Raw genomic sequence first — 26,634 nt, 5'->3', positions numbered from 1 at the left:
AGGAGGGAGGCTTGGGTTTCCCCGGCGATGGAGGAAGCCAAGCTTTCCACACACCCTGGCAGGCCCAGGCCTGCACTCAAGGCTACAAAGTTTCAATTATAGAAGATAAATAAATCCCAACAGAAATGGTGGCAGCCACGGAACTGGAAAGAGCAGGAGGCTAGGAATGCCCCCGGCGAAGGAGGAAGCCAAGCTTTCCACACACCCTGGCCAGGCCCAGGCCTCCACTTAAGGCTACAAAGTTTCAATTATAGAAGATAAATAAATCCCAACAGAAATGGCTCCTGCCACGGAGCGAGCAGGAGGCTTGACTCCACTCCAGGCTACAAAGTTTCAATTGTAGAAGATAAATAAACCCCAGATACCAGGGCCTCCGCTTTGGTTGCTGGGGGGCATGGCCAGCCTGCAAACCACCACAGGCCCCTCGCCCAGGCCGCCTCATGCCCCAAGGGAACCCCCACCCTGATCCAGGACACCCTTCAGGGCAAAGCAGCTGGCCCCCACCCGTGCACCAGGCCTCTATCCTATCTAATAAAAGAATAATATGCAGATTGACCATCACTCCAAAACACAAGATGGCTGCCCCCATGCGGTCAAAGATCCTGCCCCCATGTGGACACAAGATGGCCACCACACGATGGCCAGCAGGGGTGGGAAGTTGGGAGGGACCAGGCCTGCAAGGGAGGGCAGTTGGGGGCGATCAAGCCTGCAGGGGAGGGCAGTTAGGGGTGACCAGGCTGGCAGAGCAGGGAAGTTGGGGGCGAACGGGCCTGCAGGGAAGGGCAGTTGGGGGGACCCAGGCCTGCAGGGGAGGGCAGTTAAGGGTGACCAGGCCTTCAGGGGAGGGTAGTTAGGGGTGACCAGCCTGCAGGGGAGGGCAGTTAGGGGCAAACAGGCTGGCAGAGGAGCAGTTAGGCATCAATCAGGCTGTCAGGGGAGTGGTTAGGGGGTAATCAGGCTGGCAGGCAGAAGCAGTTAGGGGCAATCAGGAAGGCAGGCAGGCGAGCAGTTGGGAGCCAGCAGTCCTGGATTGTGAGAGGGATGTCCGAGATCGGGACTAAACGGGCAGTCAGACATCCCTCAAGGGGTCCCAGATTGGAGAGGGTGCAGGCTGGGCTGAGGGACACGCCCCCCCCCATGCACGAATTTCGTGCACTGGGCCTCTAGTAAGGAATATAACCTCACAGGATATAAACAAAAATTCAATTTCTACACATGTTAAAACTCTTAAAAAGGCAGATTTTGATGCAGGGGTTAGCAAGGTTTAAGGCACTGTAAAAATTGATAATTTACTTATGAGACCCAAAGAGTATTATGTTTCTACTAAAAGTGTTTGCAAAAATACTATTAAAAGCCTGCTAATGTTATCTTTTGTTCTGTAGTTTTTCTATTGCAATATGCAACACACATGAAGAAAAGTACAGAAATGTACAGCTTGACAATTTATCACAAAATAAATGCCTATATGACTACTTCCCACATCACAAGATAGAAGAACATAACAACAACTGGGAAGACTAGTGTCCCATCCCTCAATAATTCCTCTTTCCTCCCCAAAGGTAACTGTTACTCTGATCATCAAAACACTATATTATTTTTCTAAGAAGAAAAAACTAACCCCAAAGTTAGCTGAAGGAAGGAAATAAATATCTGAATGAAAATAAATAAAACAGAATCTAAAAAAAATAGAAAAGACTGATAAAACCAAGAGCTGGTTTTTAAAAAAAGATAAACAAAATAGACAAACTATTAGCTAGACTTAACAAGAAAAAAAAAGGGAGGACTCAGATGCCTAGAAACATACAACACACTGAATTAAGAATAAATAGAAAATTTGAACAAACCAATTACTAGTAAGGAGATTAAATCAATAATAAAAACCTCTCAACAAAGAAAAGTCAAGGACCAAGTGGCTTCACTGGTAAATTCTACCAAACATTTAAGGAAGAACTAATAACAATCCTTCTCAAACTCTTCAAAAAATATAGTAAGTAAGAGTAGGGAACACTTCCAAACTCATTTTTTTTAGAGGGAGCATTACCCTGAAAATACCAAAGCCAGACAAGGAAAATACAAGAAAAGAAAATTACACACCAATATTCCTGATGAACATAGATGTAAAAACCGTTAACAAATATTAGAAAACCAAATTAAACAATACATTCAAAGAGTCATACACCATGGTCAAGTGGGATTTATTTCAGGGACCCAAAGATGGTTCAACATCTGCAAATCAATCAATGTGACACAGCATATTAACAAAATGAAGGCTGAAAATCATATGATCATCTCAATAGGCTCAGGAGAAGAATTTCTCAAAATTCAACATCTTTTCATGACAAAAAGTCTCAACAAATTAGGTTTAGAGGGGAATATACCTCAACACAATAAAGGCCATATATGACAAGCCTTTATGTTATAACAGCTAACATCATACTCAATGGTGAAATACTAAAAGCCTTTCCTCTAAACTCAGGAATAAGATGAGGATGCCCACTTCACTATTTTTATTCATCACAGTATAGGAAGTTCTAGCCAGAACATTTAGACAAGAAAAAAAAAAGGCATCCAAAAGGAAATAAAATTGTCAGTATTTGCAGATGACATATTATATATAGAAAGCCCTAAAGACTCCACCCAAAAACTATTGGAACTAATAAATGCATTCAATAAAACTACAGGATACAAAATCAACATATAAAAAGTCAATCCTAGCTGGTTTGGCTCAGTGGATAGAGCGTTGGCCTGCAGACTGAAGGGGCCTGGGTTCAATTCCAGTCAAGGGCACTCATCTCAGTTGCAGGTTCAATCCCCGGCCCCATTTGGGGCGGTGCGAAAGGCAACCAATAGAAGTGTCTCTCTCACATCAATGTTTCTCTCTCGCTGTATCTGTCCCTTCCTTCCCCTCTCTCTAAAAATCAATGAAAAAATATCCTCAGGTGAGGATTAACAAAAAAATAAAAATAAATAAATAAATGTGTTTCTATACACCACCAACAAACTATCAGAAAGAGGAATAAAGATAATGATGTTTTTTTAACATCCAGTGTGACAAAACGGAAGCACACATACAGCACTTGTGCTGCACACTTAAGTGTAGTTGCTGTCTTAAGGAAAAGCGCTGATCTGATTGTGTGAGCTGAGAGTTGGGAAAGTTGCTTTATTTCATGGAACACCAATTTTACTTGAAAGAGTGACTGACATGATTATTCAGTCTGGATATTTGGCTGACCTTTTCTCAAAACTGAATGAAGGGAGTTATCACAGCAGGGAAAACAACTGACAGCATTTTTAAACGATGATAAAATGTGAGCTTTTTAAACAAAAATTGGGATTTTGGAAAATACGAATCTATCTACCCTTGTGAACTTGATAGCTTCCCAATCTTTAAAGACTTTTTAAAATGAGCCGAAACCGGTTTGGCTCAGTGGATAGAGTGTCGGCCTTCGGACTCAAGGGTCCCAGGTTCAATTCCGGTCAAGGGCACGTGCCTTGGTTGCGGGCACATCCCCAGTGGGGGTTGTGCGGGAGGCGGCTGATCGATGTTTCTCTCTCATCGATGTTTCTGGCTCTCTATTCCTCTCTCTTCCTCTCTGTAAAAAAAAATCAATAAAATATATTTAAAGACTTTTTAAAATGAGATTGAGAGTGTTATTAATGAATGTGATTTTTGATACTGTATAAAATGAAATGCATCAACAATTAAAAGGTCTGTGCAACTCAGATTACCAATATTACCCAAGTAAGTGTATGGTGCTACAAAATCCTGGATGGTTAAAGATCCACTCAAACTGTAAGCTACACAAAGGATTTCAATGTAATGAAGTATGAAAGGATGAAAATATATCTGTTATAGTAAGAACTGGGAAGACTATTCCAGGCACAAGCAATAGCCAGCAGAGAGATCAGTACATTATGATGCTAGTACAGATTCTACATTGCAACTAATCTTTAAGAAACTAACATTTGTTGAGTTGTGGTATCTTATCAAAGAACAGGCACAATAATCTGAAAAGGCTATTAAAATATTCCTTTTTCCAACTACATAGCTATATGAGGCTAGATTTTCTTAACATACGTCATCCAAAACAAAAGACTGCAACAGATTGAATGCAGACAGAAGAGAATCCAGATGTCTTATATTAGTGCAAATATGTAAAATACCACTTTTCTCACTAATTCTTTTTATTTTAGAAAATATATATTCATCTTTCATAAAAATATTTATGCTAAATATATTGAGTTTATTATAATTAATTTTAAATGAAGTAATAAATATTTAAAATTTTGTCTCAGATTTGATTTCTAATATGCAAATATCAAGAATAAAACTCACATAAACAAAAGCTCTTCAGGATCCTTTTTAGTGTAAAGGAGTAGAGAACTGCTGTACCAAAACACTCATCTCCCCTAACAGGAAGCAAAATGAGTTTCTTAACACAATCAAGGACTAAACAAAGCCTTAATAAATAGAAGGTGGCCAAATGGAAGACATTACAGGCAGAGTCTCATGGTCTTCAATACTTCTGAAAACCTCCAGTCAAACCTCAAGCCTCCTGCCAGAGTGATCTTTATAAAACTGAAATTTTGATTACTTTAAAAACAGTGCAAACATTCTTTGATGGTTCCCCATAGCCTCCCTTGAACTAGTATAAAAGATTAAACTTCATTTTCTGGCATTTACCTCTCTCTAATTCATACTCACATTGTACACTCTAGTTATGTTTAACTGTAAAATGTTCTCATTGCCCAGCCAGTGTTGCTTAGTGGTTCATTGACCTATGAACCAGGATGTCACGGTTCGATTCCTGGTCAAGGAACAATCCCAAGTTGCCAACTCAGTCCCGAGTGGGTGGCGTGCAGGAGGCAGCCAATCAATGATTCTCTCTCATCATTGCTCATCATTGATGTTTCTATCCCTCTCTCCCTCTCCCTTGCTCTCTGAAATACACACACACACACACACACACACACACACACACACACTGAGTGGCCAGATTATTATGATCTCTGAACGCATAATAATCTGGCCACTCAGTGTGTGTGTGTGTGTGTGTGTGTGTGTATACATATATACACACACAGATACACACATATACATGAGGCCCGGTGCATGAATTCGTGCATGGGTGAGGTCCAGCCAGCCTGGCCAGGGGGAGGGGACATGGGCGGCTGGCCGGCCTGCCTGCTGGTCAAACTCCTGGCCGAGGGGACAATTTGCATATTAGCCTTTTATTATATAGGATATACACTGAGTGGCCAGATTATTATGATCTCTGAACACATAATAATCTGGCCACTCAGAATATATATATATATAAAAGTTCTTATTAACTTCTGGGTTTTCATACACAGTATATGCTCCCTCTCCCCAGAGGTCCACCCACTCTGCACCTAGGCTAGGAAAGATGACCTTCCTATGTACTTCCATACTAACCTGCATATACCTGTCATCCATCCATCCAGGCATTGTACTAGACTCTGGAGACAGAATAATGAATAAGACAATTCCCTTTAAGAGCTTCCATTGTCTAATGGGGAACAAAGAAAATGAACATGCAAAGAAACAAGATGTTGGGATAAGTGAGTCAGGGATGGGTGGAGTGGGGAGGGGCAGCTCTCTGAAGCACCAACATGCAAGCAGAAACCTGAAGGATGAGAATGCATTTGGGATACTCTGTACTGAGAAGAATATTCCAGGAACAAAGAACAACCATGAGAACAGGATGTGGGAAGGGGGCTTCACATATTCGAGGAGTAGAAGGTAGGTTACTATAGCTTGAGAAGATCAAGCATTAGTGTGTTAAAAGGCTCTGTTGGAAAGGTAAGCAGAAGTGAGATCACTGTATTGCCTTTATAAATCATGATAAGGAGTTTCAATTTTTAAGAACACAGAGTAACCACTGAAATGTTTTAAGCAGAGTTGTGGAATACGTATTAAGATTACACTAGTGTCTGAGAAGAGACTAGATAATAGGATAAAAGACAGTTGCTTGAATTAGACAGGTAACGTTGGAAATAGAAATGGAGGGGCTGAGGATTTATGGTTAGCTAAGTCAATAGAATGTACTGATAAATTAGATGTGGGGTTAGAGAAGACAGCAGAGGATGCATGAATTAAGTTTCACTTCTAGGTTCTTAACTTAAGCAATTGAGGAGGTAGCAGTGACTTTTATTGTGAAAGACGAGAAGCCAAAGAGGCTTTGGAAGGAAGAAATTGAGCTATATTTAAGACATATTATGTTTGAATGTATATTGGATATAACAGGAAAAATGTCAAATAGGCAATTGCTTCAACAAATCTGCAGCTCAGAAAAAGGCTGGAGCTAGAGGTAAAAATTTGTAGTTATCACTCAACCAATGTGTCTCAGTGGTTGAACATCGACCCATGAACCAGGAGGTCACGGTTTGATTCCTGGTCAGAGCACATACCTGAGTTGTGGGCTCGATCCCCAGTAGGAGGCATGCAGGAGGCAGCCGCACATCATCATTGATGTTTCTCTCTCTCCCTCTCCCTTCTTCTCTCTGATTAAAATCAATAAAAACATATTTTTAAAGAAATTTAGTTCTCAGTATTTAGGTGGTACACAAAGCCTTGGAACTGGGTAACATTACTGGGGTAAAGATGACAGATTAGTGCTTCTCAATGGTGATGATAATATTCCCTAATAAATATACTGGAAATTATAGGGGCATTCAGTGGGCAGGAGTCAAGGTTGTCTGTAATATGTACAAAGTCCTACAAAACTAAGACTTTTCCTGCAATCTCCCAACTTTCTAATGTTCTGCTAGAGATTCATATAAATAATGGGTATAAAATTATCAACCAAACAAATAAAGTTTAGAGCTACCTGATAAACAGAGTCATTACTTCTATCTAATTTATATACTGGATCTTGGTATAAGATTTTGTTTGGGAAAGACTTCTGAGCAAAAACATTTGAAAATCACAATGGATTATTTTAAAGTCCCTCCTACTCTTAATATTCTGATTCAACTAAACTTTCCAAGATTATATACAGTTTATTAGTGCAACACAATTTAATGTAGTCTTTCTCCATTCTGTATAAGAAAAAAAAAATTTTTTTGCCAGCTTTTTCTGCCCCTGGAAAAGAGAAAATGCAGAGCCAAGAAAAGGGAAACCAAGAACTACCAAAAATGTTTAAATGTATGTATCCCAGTGAGTTTCATTATCATGGAGGTCTAAAATCCTCCTGTTTTTTTGAGGATTTCCAAGAAAAGATTAAATAAATATTTTGAATTGCCCTCCAGTTATCTGTTCTCATAGCAGAATATAGCTGAGTAATTTTAAAATCTCAAGGGAATGAAATAGAAAAACCCACACAAGTCTGACTCCGCCTTGTGTAAAATTGCAGCAGGGAGAGGGTAAACAGCAGTTAACTGAAGAGTGGAAAGGAATATAATCAACAATGGAAAATTCATTTGATTGCCATAGGTACTGATGCACCCACATCTATTTTATCTCCTTTTACTCTTTTTCCATCTTCTACTTTACCCTCCCACCCGCACATTTTTCTCTATCCTATTTACTCATAATTCCAGAAAGGAAAAGTTGAGAGCAGAATGCATAAAAATGAAGCACGGCACAGAAACCTATAAAAGGTCTAAAATCAAAACTGCATGCCGTTGCCCTAACCTGCAATTTCCTTTAAAGAACGAGGGAAAAGAGCGTACTCACCACCTGTAAGCTCCACATAACCAGGGAATATCCTCATTTCTTCCTTTATTCCACCTGAGGGTTTTATAGAGGCTTTGCCTTTCATGATACACATGATAAAGAATCAAAGAACCTTTGAGGTAGATGAGAACTTAATACAACTTTCCTTTTACCTATATTTAAAAAGGACCCTGAAGCTTTAAAATGTCGCGTTAAACATTAAGCCAAATGGCATACAACACCAGTTTTTGGCAAGACCAGTCAGAGAATCCAGATTCTTCAGCTTCTAGAACAATCATCTTCCTAATATACCAGGCTGTTCCCCTATTCTTTTCCTTGTGCAAAAGGAATAATGCTACAGGATTCAAAATGCTTTTATAAAAAAGTTTATCAGTCTTTCCTAAGTATGGAATTCTGATCATGTAAAACAAAACATAGGCTCCAAAGATTTGTGGTTTGGTCATTTTATGTTCCCCATCGAGTTGTGTCTCAAAGGGGGCTGCTATCACGCTATAGAAATTGCCCTGGCATGCCGTCAGAATGTTATCTCGCTTATAACTAACGCCTAGGGAAACAGGCTCCAAAAACTGCATTCTACATTGCTGGTTATGTTAGTTTTGAGACTTTCTTATTATTAACAAGTTATCTAAGTAGGCCTTTTGCTGGTCTAATAATTTCTAATGTTTCCATATTTTGTAACCGTTACAAATGTGTGTGTGTGTGTGTGTGTGTGTACACTGAACTTCTAGTATAAAAATAAATCTTTCTTAAAATAAGGATCCATTTACATTCCAGAACACCCACTAACCAGAACACCCACTCTCAGCCCTGAGAAAGGTTTCATTTGGGCAACTATTTGGTCAGCAGGAAAGGAGCTGTTGGCTCAGACTGTTTGTAAACAGTCTGCCTTCCTGCTGAGAAAGTGAGAATGAACAAGGCAAGGGAAGAACCAAGGGCCCAGTGAGGCTGGAACAAAACAAAAGGTGATTTTTTTTTTTCTTTCATAAGAGAAACAATGCAAACTGCGAAAAGTCAGATTTGCTGCCAAATGTGAAGGGGTACGGAAAAAGGTACCAACCATTTTCCTCACTATCGTTCACAAAATATTGATTTTGGCTTATTAGTTGTCAGAATGGGTTAAAGATGGATCGGAGGTGTCCCAGACCATTATCTATCTTCTCACCTCATTTTCTAGACCCTTCTGTGAAAGTGAATAAAGGAAACCTTATGTAAAATGGAGTGGGGAGGCCATAAAGGGAAGCTTCGTTGCAGCTTATGGAACCAGTAGGAAGAAGGCTGTTTCTTCCCTTCTTGCCTCAGCAACAGCAACTGCCCTCTCTGCTCATTGCCAATAAGAAACTGCCCAAACTTCAAACTCTTGCTCTCCACCAATGGACTCCTGTTCAAAACAACCCTCCCCATTTTCTCCTGGAATTCAAAAAAAATGATTGCCCTTTTGCCTCTTCAGACTTGCCTATGGTTCGCCATCGTTTGCATGTCCCAAATTGCAATCCCTCTGTTATTCCCAAATAAACTCACTTGTTCTTTTAAGGGTGACAGTCCCTAAACAACTTGTATATATCAACTAAATGAATATTTTCTCCCACTTATTAAGATGAAGGGGAAAAATGAGAATCTTGGGAGGAGGTTGTAAGAAGGAAATATTCAAGTAGTCACGGCAAATTTGGAATATTGCTTATCCAAAAAATTCCCCTTTTAGTCCTTTCTGATCATGAAGCGTTGGTTCCAAACCTTTTCTTCACCTTTAACACCTAAAATCTTTTATTTTATTCCGTCCTTTCTATTTTTGTAATTGCTAACAAGACCCAGTGCATATCACTTACATCTAGATGTAATACCAATGGCCTCCTCTCCTACCACTTCCTCTTCTAACCTATTCTTTCTGCCTTCATCAGGTCTTTCCCATGCTTCCAAATCCTCATTGGTTCTGTAGTATGTCTTCTTTGTCCTAACCTACCTTACCATTCAGGGCTTCTTTCCCACTGTTCTCCATTTTAAAAACACTCAAAAACAGAAAAACATTGATAATACCCTTAAAATTCAACTGCTCTTGTTCCCCCTCATTTTGCCTTAATCGTTCTTACTTTGTTTGCTTATGCTGTATTTCCCCCCCGCCAATAGAATGCACCTGCCCCTCTCCCCAAGAAATAATACTTTACCAATCTTTTATCACTTAATCATATACTGCTTTATATTATTATTCAACTGTGTATGTACCCGTCTCCTCACTGGAATATAAGCTCCTTCTTGGCAGCTCTCAAAGTCAGTAACTTATATAAAGGCTACTTGTATTCTAAACTTGTCATACTACAGCATTTACATAATGAAATGACATTACTTTCGTCTTCTTTATATTATGTTCAGAACATTGTATTATTTTCTTTTTTAAATTGAGTGCATAAAAAGCTTATATTATCTATATCTCAATAAATTGGCTATAAAAAGTATTGCACCTTACAAAGCTGAAGGTCGCGGCCCCATATAATCTGCATCTACTTCCACCTCCTTCTACCTGTGTGTCCTCAACTCCCACAATTCTTCCCCTTGTTCCCTATGCTCCATCCACACTGACCTTTGTGGTGATTTCTTGAAAACTTCAGGCTCCAGCACAGGGCCTCTGTCCTTGCTGTGCCTCTGACTAGAAAGTCCTTGCCCCAGGTATCAACATTACTTCCTCCCTCACATCTAACATGTTTCTGTTAGAGTACTAGTATCTTCTCAGCGAGGCTTCTCCTGACTGCCCAATATAAACCTGAATCTCTCTCTCTGGCAATCCCTAACCTCTTCTTCCTGCTTTACTTTTCTCCACAGTACTAATCACCATATGTTCTAATTATCTTTTCCTGGGTAACATATCACTACAACTTAGTGGCTTAAAACAACAATCTATAGCTACTTTTCATGATTCTGTGGGTTCAGCTGGTGGTTCTTGTTTGGGGTCTCTTATTTGATTACTAGTGGTCTGGTGCACGAAATTCGTGCATGGAGGGAGTTAGTGTGTGTCCCTTAGCCAGGCCTGCACCCTCTCCAATCTGGGACCCCTTGAAGAATGTCCTGCCGGTTTACAAGGATCGGGCCTAAACCGGTAGTCAGACAGGACATCCCTCTCGCAATCTGGGACTGCTGGCTCCTAACCACTCACCTGCCTACCTGCCTGCCTGCCTGCATGATTGCCCCTAACCACTCTGCCGGCTGGCCTGCTCATCCCCAACTGCCCCCTGCCTCTGGCCTGCTAGCCCCCAAATGCCCTCCCCTGCCAGCCTGATCACCCCCAACTGCCCCCCGTGCCAGCCCCCAACGGCCCGCCCTGACAGCCTGCTCGCCCACAACTGCCTCCGCTGCTGGCCTGCTCGCCCCCACCTGCCCTCCCCACTGGCCTGCTTGCCCCCAAATGCCCCCCTGCTGGCCTGCTCACTCCAAACTGCCCCCCACCGCTGTCCTGATCACCCCAAACTGACCCCCACTGATGGCCTGCTTGCCCCCAACTGGCCCCCCTGCTGGTCTGCTCATCCCCAACTGCCCCCCCCCTCGCCGGCCTGATTACCCCCAATGGCTCCCCCCCACCGGCCTGATCACCCACAATTGCCTGCCTTCTTGGCCTCTAACCGCCTCTACCTCGGCCCAGCCATCATGGCTTTGTCCAGAAGAACATCTGGAAGGTCTCCTGGAAGGTCTCCCAGTCTAATTAGCATATTACCCTTTTATTAGTATAGCTAGAGGCCTGGTGCACGGGTGGGGGCCAGCTGGTTTGCCCTGAAGGGTGTCCCGGATCAGGGTGGGGGTTCCCTTGGGGCGTGGGGTGGCCTGGGCGAGGGGCCTGTGGTGGTTTGCAGGCCAGCCACGCCCCATGGGGTGAGGGTCCCCGCTGGGGGGACGTGGCCAGCCTGGGTGAGGGGCTGAGGGCTGTTTTCAAGCTGGTCACACCCCCTTCAGGGTGGGGAAACTTACTCCATGGGGTGTGGCCAGCCTGAGTGAGGGGCTGAGGGCTGTTTTCAGGCTGGCCACACCCCTTTCAGGGTGGGGGTCCCCACTGGAGCGCCTGGCCAGCCTGGGTGAGGGGCTGATGGCTGTTTGCAGGCTGGCCAAGACCCCCAGTGGGGACCCTCACCTCATGGGGGTGTGGGTCCCTGCTGGGGTGCCTAGTCAGCCTGGGTGAGGGCCTGAGGGCTGTTTGCAGGCTGGCCATGCCCCCAAGCAGGGACTCTTACTCCATGGGGGCGTGGCCAGCCTGGGTAAGGGGCTGAGGGCCGTTTTCAGGCTGGCCACACCCCCTTCAGGGTAGGGGGTCCTGCTGGGGTGCCTGGCCAGCCTGGGTGAGGGACTGAGGGCCGTTTTCAGGCTGGCCAAGCCCCCCAACGAGGACCCTCACCCCATGGGGGTGTGGCCAGCCTGGGTAAGGGGCTGAGGGCCGTTTTAAGGCTGGCCACGCCCCCCTGTGACCCAGGCCCTCAGCCCCTCCTTGAGTGGAGGCCAGGGTGGGCAGGAAGCTTGGCTTCCTCTGTCGCCGGGAGCAACCCAAGCATCCTGCTCACTCCAGCTCCATGGCCGCCTCCATCTTTGTTGGGTTAATTTGCATATTCACTCCTGATTTGCTGGTGGGTGTAGCAGAGGGACAGTCAATTTGCATGTTTCTCTTTTATTAGTGTAGACCAGTGGTCGGCAAACTCATTAGTCAACAGAGCCAAATATCAACAGTACAATGATTGAAATTTCTTTAGCCAAATTTTTTAAACTTAAAACTTCTTCCAACGCCACTTCTTCAAAATAGACTTGCTCAGGCCATGGTATTTTGTGGAAGAGCCACACTCAAGGGGCCAAAGAGCCGCATGTGGCTTACGAGCCGCGGTTTGCCGACCACTGGTGTAGACAGCTAAATGGCCCTTGGGACTGAAGTCATCTTCAGGCTCAACTGAGCTAGACAACCAAGATGACTTCTTCAACCACATGTCTGGTGCCTTAGCTGGGATGGCAGAAACAGCTGGGTGCTAGCCAGGAATCTTTGTCTCACTACTTAGCTTTCCCAATATGACTAGTTTGGGCTAGCTCAAAGCACAGTGGTCTCCTGGTGGTCAGACTTCTTACACGACACAGGCTTCCTCCAGAACTCACATTCCAAAAGACCAAAGTCAGAGTTTGTGAGGTTTACGACCTCGCCAAGGAAGCTTCATTTCTACCTTGCTCTGTTGGTTACACAGAATCCGCCTGAATGAAGTGTGGGAGGGGACCACAGAAGGGTATAAATACTGGAAAGCAGAGTACACTAGTGAGCTATCTTCAGACTGTTACCACAATACGTAAAATGCTACAGCTTTTACTTTTTTTATTGTAAATATTTCATTTATTGTACCTCCCTTTCCACAAAGATATACATTCTCGAGGAAAAAGACGTCTGTGTACTTTTTCACGACTATATTCCTATCACATGTTATGTACTTAATATTAATTGGAAAAAAGAATTTTTGTATTAGGTAAGTGATATTCATAAATAATTCACCCTATATGCTTACTTCTCACCCTGGGTTTTTCCCTTATTCAAACTCCTACCAATTTAACTTTCTGGAAAGGAACTTGAGTAATTTTAGAAGAAGAAAGTGAAAGACAGAGTTGGAGGCAAAAATCAAAGACAGAAATATAAAAAAGGGTCACAACTGCTTACTTTGCCCATGCAGACATCTCTGATCACTGCAGCACCTGAAAATTCTCCTAGCACACTTATAAAATAGTAGAGGCCCAGTACACAAAATTCATGCCTGATTGCCCCCTAACCGCTGCCCTGCCGGCCCAATTGATGCTTAATTGCTCCCCTGCTGGCCCAATTGCCCACAACTGCCCTCCCCTGCCGGGCTGGTTGCCCACAACTGCCCTCCCCTGCCAGTCTGAGGGCCCACAACTGCCCTCTCCTGCCGGCCATCTTGTGGTGACCATATTGTGGTGGCCATCTTGTGGTGGCCATTTTGTGACATCACGGTGGCCATCTTGTGACGACGTCACATGACGCCACCTAGGCTTTTATTATATAGGATGAGCCAGATTTTATATTTAATAATTCTATATAAATAATTCTGTATAATTACCCTTATAAAACCCAATTAAATAGTTATGCTGTCTATAATTTCATGTGTCGGCTTTGTCTGTTGGATACGAAATAATTTCTTGAGAAACAGCTCATTTTAATTTTTAAAAACAAATTTTAATTCAGAATTCTCAACAATACAAATCTACGCATACTAGTATAACAGAAAAAACTGAACTAGTTAGTGAATTCTCCTAGTTGGTAGAGACAAAGCAGCTGTAACTATGGGGTTAAAAGGGTGTTGGTCATGATCACCTCACTTTCTAAGCCTATGTCTACATTTGATGTCATACATTTAGCAGTTTCTCCAGGGGCCGTAGCTTTCAATACTGACTGTATATTAGAAGCACCTGGAAAGCTTTAAAAATCCCCCATGCCAGACTGCATCCCAGACTAATTAATCTGAATTTCAGAGCCCAAGCATTCATACTTTTTAAGGTTCCTTGGTGAATTCAATATACAGTCGAGACTCAGAATCATTGTCTTAAACTCTCCCTTCTCCTTTACTCCATCAGTCTCTTCTAAACTAGTCGTGGGGCGGGGGGGGGGGGGGGGGGGGGGGGGGGGAGGAGGGGGGAAGAAGAGGAATAAAATGAGAAAAAAAATTAATTTATTTAAAAAAGGCAAGAAAAGGAGGGAGTATTTTAAAAGAAACAAAAGAACAAAAGGCACAAAATAAGATGGTTAAAAATCAAAATGCCTAAGCAATCACAATAAAGATTAGTGGACTAGATTAAATAGTAAAAAGGGAAAAGACTAAGGGCTACAGCAATTAATTTTTTAAAAATCTGAGCTATATGCTATTTCCAAGATACACATTTAAAACATAAGACAAAAAAAAGGCTGAGAAAAAGGATGAGTGACAGTAAAAAAAAGTCAAACAAATACTGATCAAAACCAACTATGGTTAAATTAATATAAAAAAAAATAGATCATAAGAGAAAAAGCTGTGCTTGGGGAAAAAAAAGATCACTAAAAGTTAAAGGTTTATTTGATTAAAAAGTGATTCTAAAATTGTATATATCCAATAACATAGGATATATGGAATATATGGAATTCTATACCATGTCCAGGGATAGGAACACTTAAGACCATAAAGATACCAGTTTTTCTAAACTGATCTACAGAATCAATGATATTCCAATTAAAGACCAAATAGGGGTTTTTTTTTAAAGCTTGCCAAGATATAATTCATAAGTTTACATGGAAGAGAAAAGGATCAAGAATAGCCTAAAATTAGGTCAAAAGATTTAACTTATTACATACTAAGACTTACTGAAGAGCTCGAGCAATTGAGAGAGTGAGGTGCTGGCACAGGGATATTCTGATAAACCAATAGAACAGAGTAGAGCGCACAGAAATAGACACACATATATGTAAACTTAATTTATGACAGAGATGACAATTGTGATTACAGGAAGAGAAATGAACTATTCAATAAATTGTACTGAAATAGTTATCTATTTTTGGGGGAAAAACTGGACTCTTACATCATACTCAAAAGTCAATTCCTGGTAGATAAAGGACATATAAGTGTAATGCATAAACTATAAAACTTTTAGGAGATAATATAGAATTTCTTAAACAGGATAGAAAAGCACAAACCATAAAGTAAAAGACTGAAACTTTTCTACATTAAAATTAAGAACTCTGTTTATCAAAAGGGAGTACAGAGAAAGAGAAAAGGCAAGCCACAAACTGGGAGAAAAGATCAGCAACAATATACTCAACAAAGGATTAATGTTATCCAGAATATAAAAGCACTGATATGTAAAGACAACACAATAGAAAATACTATAGAAGAGGAATGGCCAACAGCCTTAAGAAAATATTATCAATCTCAACAGTTATTAGAACAAAGCAAATTGAAAAAATCACATCAAGATCTCATTTTACATCCATGACATTGGCAAAAATTTAAGACTGAAAATATCAGGTGTTGACAAAGATGTAGAACAGCGCACCCTGCTGGTAGGAGTTTAAATTCTTTCTTCACTTCCTGTAAAAATTTGGATTTATCTAGCAAAGCAGAGTCTATGAACGTGGACTTCTACTATTCTGTATATACCCTTGAAGACACATTTGAATCACCTGGAGACTCTTTTTTATTTGATATTTAGAGAGAGGAAGGGAGAGAGAGACAGAGAGACAGAGTCAGAGACAGAGAGAGAGAGAGAAACATCCATCGGCTGCCTCCCGAAAGGGTCCCAACCAAGTATCCAACCCACAACCTGGGTATGTGCCCTGACTGGGAACTGAACCAGCAACTTCTCTATCTTGGTTCATGGGTCAACATTCAACCACTGAGCCACACCAGCTGGGCTGAGTTTCAGTTTTATACCCCATATACGAGTGAAATCATATGGTTCATAGCTTTTTCTGACAGATTCGCTTAGCATAATATTCTCAAGGTCCATCCATGTTGCCGCAAATGGCACTATTTCATCTTTTCTTATACCTGAGTAATAATCCATAGTATGTATGGAATTGCTCGAGCTCTTCAGTAAGTATGTATACACATACCACATCTTCTTTATCTAATCCAGTGGTTCTCAACCTTTTTAATGCCGCGACCCTTTAATACAGTTCCTCATGTTGTGGTGACCCCCAACCATAAAATTATTTCCGATGGTCTTAGGCGACCCTGCTAGCGGTTCTCACAGGTTGAGAACCACTGCTGTAGAGCCTAAGACCATCGGAAAACACAGATGTTTACATTATGATTCATAACAGTAGCAAAATTACAGTTATGAAGTAGCAACGAAAATAATTTTATGTTTGGGGGTCACCACAACATGAGGAACTGTATTAAAGGGTGGCGGCATTAAAAAGGTTGAGAACCACTGATCTAATCGTTTATCGAATGACACTTTGATTACCCCCAGATCTTGGCCACTGTGAGGACCTGAACAGACACCTCTCCCAAGAAGACATACAAATGGCCAACCGATATATGGAAAGATATTCAATTTCACTAGCTATTTTGGAAATACAAATCAAATTCACATTATTTTGGTGGTATTTATTATTGCAGCATTTTGTTTTTCCTATTTAAAAATATCTTGCAAATTCATGTTTCTGAGAGACAAAACGGAAATAACTTTGTAAGTCAAATAGCACTAGCACAGAACTTTTAAGAAAAAAAACAAGGCTTAACAAATATTTACAGGATGAATCAAATAGTGCAATTTTAGTCCAGTGTGTCTGATGGGGATTAGATCATTTTAAGAATGTACTCCATTTGGTGGATACCAGCAGACGGAAGAAATAAGCGCAGTCTTTTCAATAGGAAGCAGCAGCAGCAAGCTGTATCAATTCAGAATCTAAGGGAATATTTTTTACCATGGTGTTAATTCACAAGATCCTCACTTCACAGTGGAAGTGGCAAAAACACAAGATAAGTGAGAGCACACCAGCTTCCAGGTCAGTTCTCTTCTCAGTGCCCTTGAAAACAAGGTTTGCTTCTCTTAGTTCTACTATGGCACTTTCTCTTTTCATTGAAAAAGCAACACATCAAATTAAAAAGTTTTAAATGTTGGCAATACACTCTGACAGCTAATTCATAAGTAACAGCATCACACATATTGCTGACAGAGTTTGGTACAAACTCTCTAGAGAGGAACAGGTAACAGTGACGTCTATGGGAAAGATAAAGAGGGTAGCTGCAAGTCAGGGGTGGAAGAGAAACTGACTTTTTAACTTCTGAATTGTGCATTACCTTTTTGTTGTTTTTAACCTTTTGCACTCGGATGTGAGTGTGACTCCACACGGTTAGCATTAGAATAAAGGAATCAAGAAAAAAGCAAGCGAGTGCAAAGGGTTAAGTAACACAAACCTATAATAACAAAATTCAAAGAATCTAGAACAGTAGGCCCTATGCCCAGGGGCAAACATTATTGTGAGTCTCTTATCTATCTTCCTACATAGGACCTACACATTTTTCACCTGCACATGCAGAAACAGGGCCTTAACTGGAGCAACAAACATCCTCACAGAAAAGAAAATGGCAACTCTTAAGGTTGAAAGTTCTGCAAATGAAAAGAGCCCACAGAAAATATTAATCAACAGGTACCCAAATGTTGCACCTGTGTCCTGTGGCACAGAGGACACAGTTCTTCCCCTTAAGGAGCTTACAATCTAGATGAGAAACAAAATTGATGTCAAGAAATGATTAAAGAACTGAATATTAAAACAGGCTACAGCAACTGAACACAAGTACAACAGGAGCTGGAAGAAGGGAAAGATTAACATTAGCTGAAAAAGAATTGTTTTGAAAAGAAGTTTGACCTGGGTTAGCCCTCATACCATCTAAAAAATTTAAAAGAAACAGGTAAGAGTATTAAAAAGTGAAAACATCAAGCATAACCAAAATGATGTGCGCCATAAATAACCTAGCCATAAAAATTTGCAAGCATCAAAATTCTGTCCAATAACTTCTAGAATGCACAACAGCTTGGAAAAGAGAAACTTTGGGTTTCTCCTGCATATTAAGTTTTCCTTATTTTTGCATAGCAATTTTAAGTTTTCATACATGTTATTTCCACTAATTCGTACAACCTATAAGCATAGTGTTAGTCATGTGGTAGGCAGTTAGATAGACATGAGCAGAGCAAGGATGATGGGCCAGAAGGTCACCAAGGTGAAAAGTCCCAGGTGCCTGGCCAGGGACAACTGTAGTGTGGGACCTTGTCCCCACAGTACCTTTTCTCACCCAGCATGAGGTTTGGACCCCCTGACCTTTCCTCCCTAGAGATAACATCTAGGCCTCAGTTGTATTTCAGCTCCAGGCCCAGAAAAGCAGCAAAACCAGACCAGCAAGACAAGGCTGACCTCAGGATCAGCTGCATTGGATAATGACCCCACCCTGGTGCTGGCCAATCAGTCAGTGGAGACCTAGACCCTGAAAGGACACACCTGGAAATCTGCTGAATATTCTATTGAGATCTTCTCCTGGGACCTCCCCTAAAATCTCCACCCTTAAAACCCTTAGGATGAAGTGAATTGTACACTTACAAATGGGTAAAATGGTAAATTTTATGATATATATATACATATACATATACATATACATATACATACACACATATATACATATATATAACCAAAATAATAAAAAAATGCAAACCAACCTAGGGCCATACTTCAGAACACAGTATGAGATTCAGTATAAAACTCTAGGTATGGGGTTTTCCACAGTATAAGATTCAGATATAAAATTGCACATGTCTCCTTGCATTCCATTTAATAGCCCTACACTTTCAGTTCCTTCTTCACTTTATAAAGTACTTCAGTGTATAAATTCTAGACTTGAGCAGTGTTCCTATTATATGAAGTACTTCTCTTAGATTTTTCTCAGTCTAATTGAATTTCATAATATGTAACCGTTTACCCATCACACGCTGGCAAAGAAGAATTGTAATAAAAGTTTAAATGTGAATAACACATTTACATATAAATTGTAAATGTTCAAGAGCAAAAAGCAAAAAAAACCCACAGTTGCCTCAGTTGGTTGGAGAGGCATCCAATACACCAAAAGGTGGCAAGTTTGATTCCTGGTTGGGGCGTGTGCAGGAGGCAACTGATCAATGCGATGTTCTTTCTTTTTCTCTTTCTCACCCCTCTTTCCTCTTTTCTAAAATCAGTTAAGAAAGAAGAAAAGAAAACCCACAATAAGATACCACTTCACACACTCTGATATGGTTATAATAAAAAAAGAAGGGCAATAAAAAGTGGCAATGATGTAGAGGAACATGGCTGATGGGAATGTAGAATGGTGAAGCCACTTTGAAAAATGGTTTGGCAGTTTCTCAAAATAGAGTTACCATATGACCTAGCAATTCCACCCAAGAGAAATGAAATCATCCAAATGTTTTCACAAATGTTCATAGTAGCATTACTCATTATAACCCAAAGGTGGAAACAATCCAAATATCCATCATCTGCTAAATGGATAAACAAATGTTGTATATCTATACAATAGAATACCAATTGAATATAAAAAGTAATGAAGTACTGATATATGCTACAACATGGATAAACCTCAAAAACTTTATGCTAAGTGAAAGAAGCCAGACACAAAAGACCATATGCTGTATGATCCCATTTATATAAAATGCTCCAGAAAAGGCAAATCTATGGAGTAGTTTTAGGTGACCTACAGCTGGGGGTGCGTACGGGAAGGAACTTCTAATGGATACCAGGTTTCATTTCGGGGTGATGAAAAAGCTCTTTAATTAGATTATGATGATGACTATACAACCCTATGAATAAACTAAAATCCATGGAAATGTATACCTACGTGAGTGAATTTTATGGTATCAAGTTGTTTTTTTAAAAACCTGCTCCATTTCCTCATTCTTATAGCTACCCACCAATATGAACCTTCCAATCCGTCCATCCAGATTCCAATGAAAACCCTGCTACTTCACACTCAAGACTCTGCTCACATTGTTCCCCACCTGGAATACTCTCCCTAGGGTACAGCCAAGTCACATAATCGTTTTGAAGATTTTTCTAACCAAGTCAATCCTCACTATTATAATTTTCCTCTAGATTCCATATCATTTACAACTGGCAACACTATATCCTCAAATATAGACATAAGGCAGTTTCACCTATTTCCCATCAATCTCCAATTCTTCCTTTAGTCTCTTTTATCTTCTCAGAGATAAACTAGTTACTCCAGTATCGTAAAGACCAAACATAACTGTGGAAACTCAAGGCCTTAAACAAAGAGGAAAACGTGTACATCAAGGAATATTATAAGATAATTAACATTGAGAGTGAAGGAAAAACATGCTCCTGCCTCCATTGACCCTGCCAACTCTCCACCTCTACAGTAAGAACCTCAGTCACATCTTCATATCCCTCGTAACACTGAGCACAGCATCTGGAACACAGATGATACCAAATGTCTGCTGAATAACGAATGTCCTGAATGGAACTTTCTACATATGTATTCAGTAGCCCCCAACCCTTAACAAATATACAAAGTCTTAAAGCAGGAAATAAACATGAGGAAAAAGAAAACTAAAATAATGAGACATGCATTCATTTCTCAGCAGTGTTTAGAAGTGCATGTTCTTACTGTGCATTTCAAGGTGGCTTCTTACTGTTGTCATCAAACTTGACACCTCAGTGTTGTCAGAGCAAAAAAAGAGCACTATTAAGAGAAGCTAAACTTTAAATATGAAATTGTTTCCTCCTAACAGTGGGGTGCCAAGATTCAAACTCCTTTGATGCCACATGCAGTGAGGAGAAAATTAACATAAGCTTGGAAGGACAGAGGTCTGTGAGGTGGAAATGAGAAGCAATGCTTTCAAAGGATAGGGGAGCAGAAGACAAGTCTTAGAGCTGAACTTCTGAAAACAACAAAGACAGCAGATCATAGCAAAAAGCTACACATCCCTGAAACCTGATTTAGATCCTGACTGCAGGAGTCTAGGATCAATGAATTTAGGAGCATCTTCAGGTACTCTGAATAGGTAAGTCTAATTCCATCACAAAATTACTTAACCTGGCCCTGAAATACTATGAATATAGAACAGTTGTTTAGCTTCAGAAATTCTATCTAATAAAAAGTAATGTGCAAATTAACCACCACTCCGCTACACCCACAAGCCACGGCCACCAGCCAATCAGGAGCGAGTATGCAAATTAACCCAACCAAGATGGCTGTGGCCACGGAGAGAGCAGGAGGATTGTGTTTCCCCAGCAATGGAGGAAACCAAGCTTTCCGCACACCCTGGCCAACCCAGGCCTCCACTCAAGGCTACAAAGTTTCAATTATAGAAGATAAATAAATCCCAACAAAAATGGCGGCAGCCACGGAGCTGGAGAGAGCAGGAGGCTTGAGTTGCCCCCGGTGATGGAGGAATCCAACCTTCCGCAGCCCTGGCCTACCTTGGCCTCTGCTGCTCAAGGCTACAAAGTTTCAATTATAGAAAATAAATAAATCCCAACAAAAATGGCTGTGGCCACGGAGCAAGCAGGAGGCTTGGCTCCGCTCAAGGCTACAAAGTTTCAATTATAGAAGATAAATAAATCCCAGATACCAGGACCTCCGCTTGGGTCACCAGGGGGCGTGGCCAGCCTACAAACCACCACAGGCCCCTCGCCCAGGCGGCCCCACGCCCCAAGGGAACCCCCACTCTGATCCGGGACACCCTTCAGGACAAACCAGCTGGCCCCCACCCGTGCACCAGGCCTCTATCCTATCTAATAAAAGAGTAATATGCAAATTGACTGTCACTCCAACACACAAGATGGTTGCCCCCATGTGGTCAAAGATGGCTGCCCCCATGTGGACACAAGGTGGCCACCACGGGAGGGCAGTTGGGAGGGATCAGGCCAGCAGGGGAGGGCAGTTGTGGGCGATTAGGCCAGAAGGGGAGGGCAATTGGGAGGGATCAGGCCTGCAAAGGAGGGCAGTTGGGGGCGATCAAGCCTGCAGGGGAGGGCAGTTAGGGGGAACCCAGGCCTGCAAGGGAGAGCAGTTGGGGGTGACCAGGCCTGCAGGGGAGGGCAGTTAGGGGTGACCAGGCCTGCAGGGGAGGGCAGTTAGGGGTGACCAGGCCTGCAGGGGAGGGCAGTTAGGGGCAATTAGGCTGGCAGGGGAGCAGTTAGGCATCAATCAGGCTGTTAGGGGAGTGGTTAGGGGGTGATCAGGCTGGCAGGCAGAAGCAGTTAGGGGCAATCAGGAAGGCAGGCAGGCAAGCATTTGGGAGCCAGCAGACCTGGATTGTGAGAGGGATGTCCAACTGCCCGTTTAGGTAGGATCGGGCCTAACCGGGCAGTTGGACATCCCTCAAGGGGTCCCAGACTGGAGAGGGTGCAGGCTGGGACTCTAGTATATATATATATATATTTTCCCCTTCCTATATATTTACCTTAATTGATAACTTGCCTTGTGTTGTTTAGAGGCTAAAATACACATACTGTAATTAATTATTCAGTCTTGCTTATGGTAGCAAAGCAGTTATTTTCAAATTTATCACTTTTTAACCCTTTGCATTCGCTTGCTTTTTTCTCGATTCCTTTATTCTAATGCTAACCGTGTCGAGTCACACTCGACATCCGAGTGCAAAAGGTTAAATTAGTTAGAGATTTTTTTATTTGTTTAATTTGGATCTCTTTAATAATTCCCTTCTTATTGGTAAAAACAAAACAAAACAACAACAAAAAAACCTTTAAATTATACCTTCCATTCACTATCATTTACTTTTTAATATTTAGTGGTTTAGGGATCATAAAAGGTATTTAAGTAAATGATTCTTCTTCACTTCAATATTCAGAACAAGGTGCAATATTCAGTTAAATTGCAAACAGAAAACTAATAACACAAACACAGAACAAAATGTATTTTTATAATTTATATATACACTCTCTCAGTATCTGCAGGGGATTGATTCCAGGACCCCCGGCTGATACTAAAATCCACAGATGCTCAATTAGTCCCTTATATGAAATGGTGTAGCCCTAGCCAGTTTGTCTCAGTGGATAGAGCATAGGCGTGTGAACTGAAGAGTCCCAGGTTTGATTCCAGCCAAGGGCACATGCCCAGGTTGCAGGCTCGATCCCCAGTAGGGGGTGTGCAAGAGGCAGCCTATCAATGATTCTCTCTCATCACTGATGTTTCTCTCTCTCTCTCTCTCTCTCTCTCTCTCTCTCTCTCTCTCTCTCTCCCCCTCTCCTTTCCTCTCTGAAATCAATACAAATATATAAAAAATAAACGAAATGGTGTAGTATTTGCATATAACCCATGCACATTCTCCCATATACTTTAAACCATTTATAGATTATGTATAGTATCTAATACAATGTAAATGCTATGTAAATAGTTGTCATGCTATAAAGCTTAGGGAATTAGGACAAGGAAAATGTCTGTATATATTCAGTACAGATGAAACCATTGTAGGCCTAACTACATAATACATAGCAACAACAGAACTTTTTTTCTGAACATTTTCAATCTGTGGTTGGTTGAATCTGTGAATGCAGAACCTGTGGATACAATAGGCTGAATGTATCATGTGCTATCTTCTTTGAACTCATATATACAGATGCTAACATTCACTTTCTTACTCCATATACAAGACTAAACTCAAAACAGATTAAAGTCTACAATTTAACACCTGAAAAGATAAAACTTTTAGAAGAAAACATAGGTAGCTGATGTTGCTGGTAGCAATACAAATATTTTTGGATATGTCTCCTCAGGCAAGATAAATAAAAGAAAAAATAAATGAATATATCAAATTAAAAAGGTTTTGTACAGCAAAGGAAACCATCAACAAGACAAAAAGATATCCTACTGGATGAGAGCAGATATTCATCAATAATACATCCAATTAGGGGACAATATCCAAAATATATAAGTACAACTTAACACACACAAAAGAAACAACCCAATAAAAAATGAGCAGAGGACCTGAATAGACATATGAAAAGTTGCTCAACATCACTAAATCATCAGAGAAATGCAAATTAAAACAATGAGATATCACCTCACACCTGTCAGAATGTCTATCATCAATAAATCAACAAGCAAGTATATGTGAGGATGTGGAGAAAAGGGAACCCTTGTGCACTGTTGGTGGGATTGTAAATTGGTGCAGCCACTATCAAAGTGTATGGAGGCTCCTCAAAAAAAGAAAAAACAGAACTACCATATGATTCAGCAATTCCACTTCTGGATATTTATCTGAAGAAATCCAAATACTAATTTAAAAAGATATATGCTCCCTACATTCACTGCAGCATTATATATAATAGCTAAGATATGAAAGCAACCCAAGTGTCCATGGATAGATAATTAAAGAATATGTGGCACATATATACAATGGAATATTATTAAGCAATAAAAAAAGAATCTTGCCATTTTAATGATATGGATGGACCTATAGGGTATTATGTTAAGAAAAGTAAGTCAGAAAAAGACAAATACCATATAATTTCACTTATATGTTGAATCTGAAAAACAAAATAAATGTACAAACAAAACAGAAGCAAATTCATGGATACAGGACAAACTGATGGTTGCCAGATAGGAGGGGGGTTGGAGGGCTGATAATAAAGGTAAAGCAATTAAGAAGTATAAACTGCCAGTTTTAAAAATAGTCACAGGGATGTAGAGTACAGCAGAGGGACTATAGTCAATAGTACTATAATAGCTATGTATGGTATCAGATGGGTACTAGACTTACTTTGTATCCTAATATATAAAAAGCCAGGGGCCGTCACGACCAAAACAACCAGACGGACAACCTAACACAGGCTGTGTGGGGCGACAAGGCTGGCTGGGGGGTTAGTGAGGGATGACCAAACGAATGGACAGCAGGCTGCGTGGGGTGACCAGGCCGGCAGGGGTGGCAGCTGGAGGCAACCAGGCCGGCAGGGTAGGGGGCAGTTGGGAGCGACCAGGCTGGCAGTGGGGACAGTGAAGGGCAAGCAGGCCGGCGGGCGCGGGGACAGTTAGGAGCGACCAAGTCGGCAGAGGGGAGCAGTTGGAGGCGACCAGGCCGGCAGGGGGCAGGGGGGGGGCAGTAAGGGGCGACCAGGCTGGCGGGGAGGAGCAGTTAGGGGTGACCAGGCCGGCATGGGGGGGGGGGCAGTTGGGAGCAACCAGGCCGGCGTGGGAGGGGAGTTGGGGGCGACCAGGCTGGCAGGGGGGTAGTTAGGGGCAATCAGGCTGGCAGGCAGAGGTGGTTAGGGGTGATCAGGCTGGCAGGGGGGGCAGTTAGGGGCAATCAGGCAGGTGAGCAGTTAGGAGTCAGCAGTCCCAGATAGTGAGAGGGATCCCGGATTGGAGAGGGTGCAGGCTGGGCTGAGGGGACGCCCCCACCCCGTGCATGAATTTCGTGCAATGGGCCTCTAGTATTATATAAATGTTTAAGTACTAAGTTGTACACCTGAAACTTAATAGTTAATTTTATATGTCAATTGTAGTTAAAATCCTAAAGAAGAATGAAAACATAATGAATGAGAGAGAGCAGTTATATATAAGTCTTGTGTGAAAAGAATCTTGACTTCTCAGAGATAAAGAAATCAGTGAGTAAATGAAAGAAATACAAAAAACACTACTCATCCACATACATTTCTTTTTGTCCCATTATACTACTGACCAATGATTTTAATCAGGATGGCAGACTGGTAAATGAAAGAGCTTTCAACTGCCCACCAGTCAAAAAACCGGTAAATTTTAAATGACCTTCACAGGCAGGCTGACAATGCCTGGAACTTATTAGGAGCTCAAAAAACGATTGCTAAATAAAGAATTAAAATAAGAGCCTTTGTGAAGTGTACAGATCATATATCATTTCTTATGAAAAATGTATTTTTTAAAGACCTTGAAAAAGAATATATTCACATGTATACTTTTCTATTTTAATTTATCTTTTAAAATATGATATATCCAAAAAATATTAACTGGGGGCTGCATTTGCACAAAGGATATCTTAGAATCTTTATTAATCTCTTCAAGTTTCTTCAGTTCACCAATTCATAGATATATAAGAAAAGCAAATGGAGTACTAGACTAAAAATCTACTTATTTTAGTCACAAAATAAGTAATGAAGCTGGTAGGGCAGGAATTAGAGAAGTATGAATTTTTCCATATTTTTTTTAAGTATTATTATTGACAAATTTTCAGGTTCTGGTCATGGTCTCTCCACATAGCTCTTATTAAATGTAAAACAAACCCTCAGATGAAAAATATCAGAGAGCAATATATCCCCAAAATGGGAAGCACAACTTACTTCAACTTGAAAGAGTTCTCCAGCCCCCTCACAGTCATTGGATGTGATTATTGGAGTATGAATATGCACAAAGCCACTGTCCTGCAAGAAAGAGAAAAGCCACTTT

The 26,634-nt window shown here is 41.3% G+C and overlaps 1 protein-coding gene across 2 annotated transcripts in view; it reads right to left on the bottom strand.

Annotated features, from left to right (window-relative positions):
- The window catches only part of NARS2 (asparaginyl-tRNA synthetase 2, mitochondrial), a 123,257-nt gene that overhangs the window by 82,689 nt on the left and 13,934 nt on the right, over window positions 1-26,634 (bottom strand). For both annotated transcript variants that reach the window (XM_008150019.3, XM_028158344.2), the window contains one exon: window positions 26,529-26,609. In XM_008150019.3, coding sequence (XP_008148241.2) covers window positions 26,529-26,609 — 81 coding nt within the window. The remainder of the gene's footprint in view (window positions 1-26,528; window positions 26,610-26,634) is intronic.

This window comes from Eptesicus fuscus, chromosome 13 (assembly GCF_027574615.1).
Source record: "Eptesicus fuscus isolate TK198812 chromosome 13, DD_ASM_mEF_20220401, whole genome shotgun sequence".
Taxonomy (NCBI): Eukaryota; Metazoa; Chordata; class Mammalia; order Chiroptera; family Vespertilionidae; genus Eptesicus; species Eptesicus fuscus.
The sequence above is the reverse complement of the archived record's forward strand: the minus strand, read 5'-3'. Positions and strand labels throughout refer to the sequence as shown.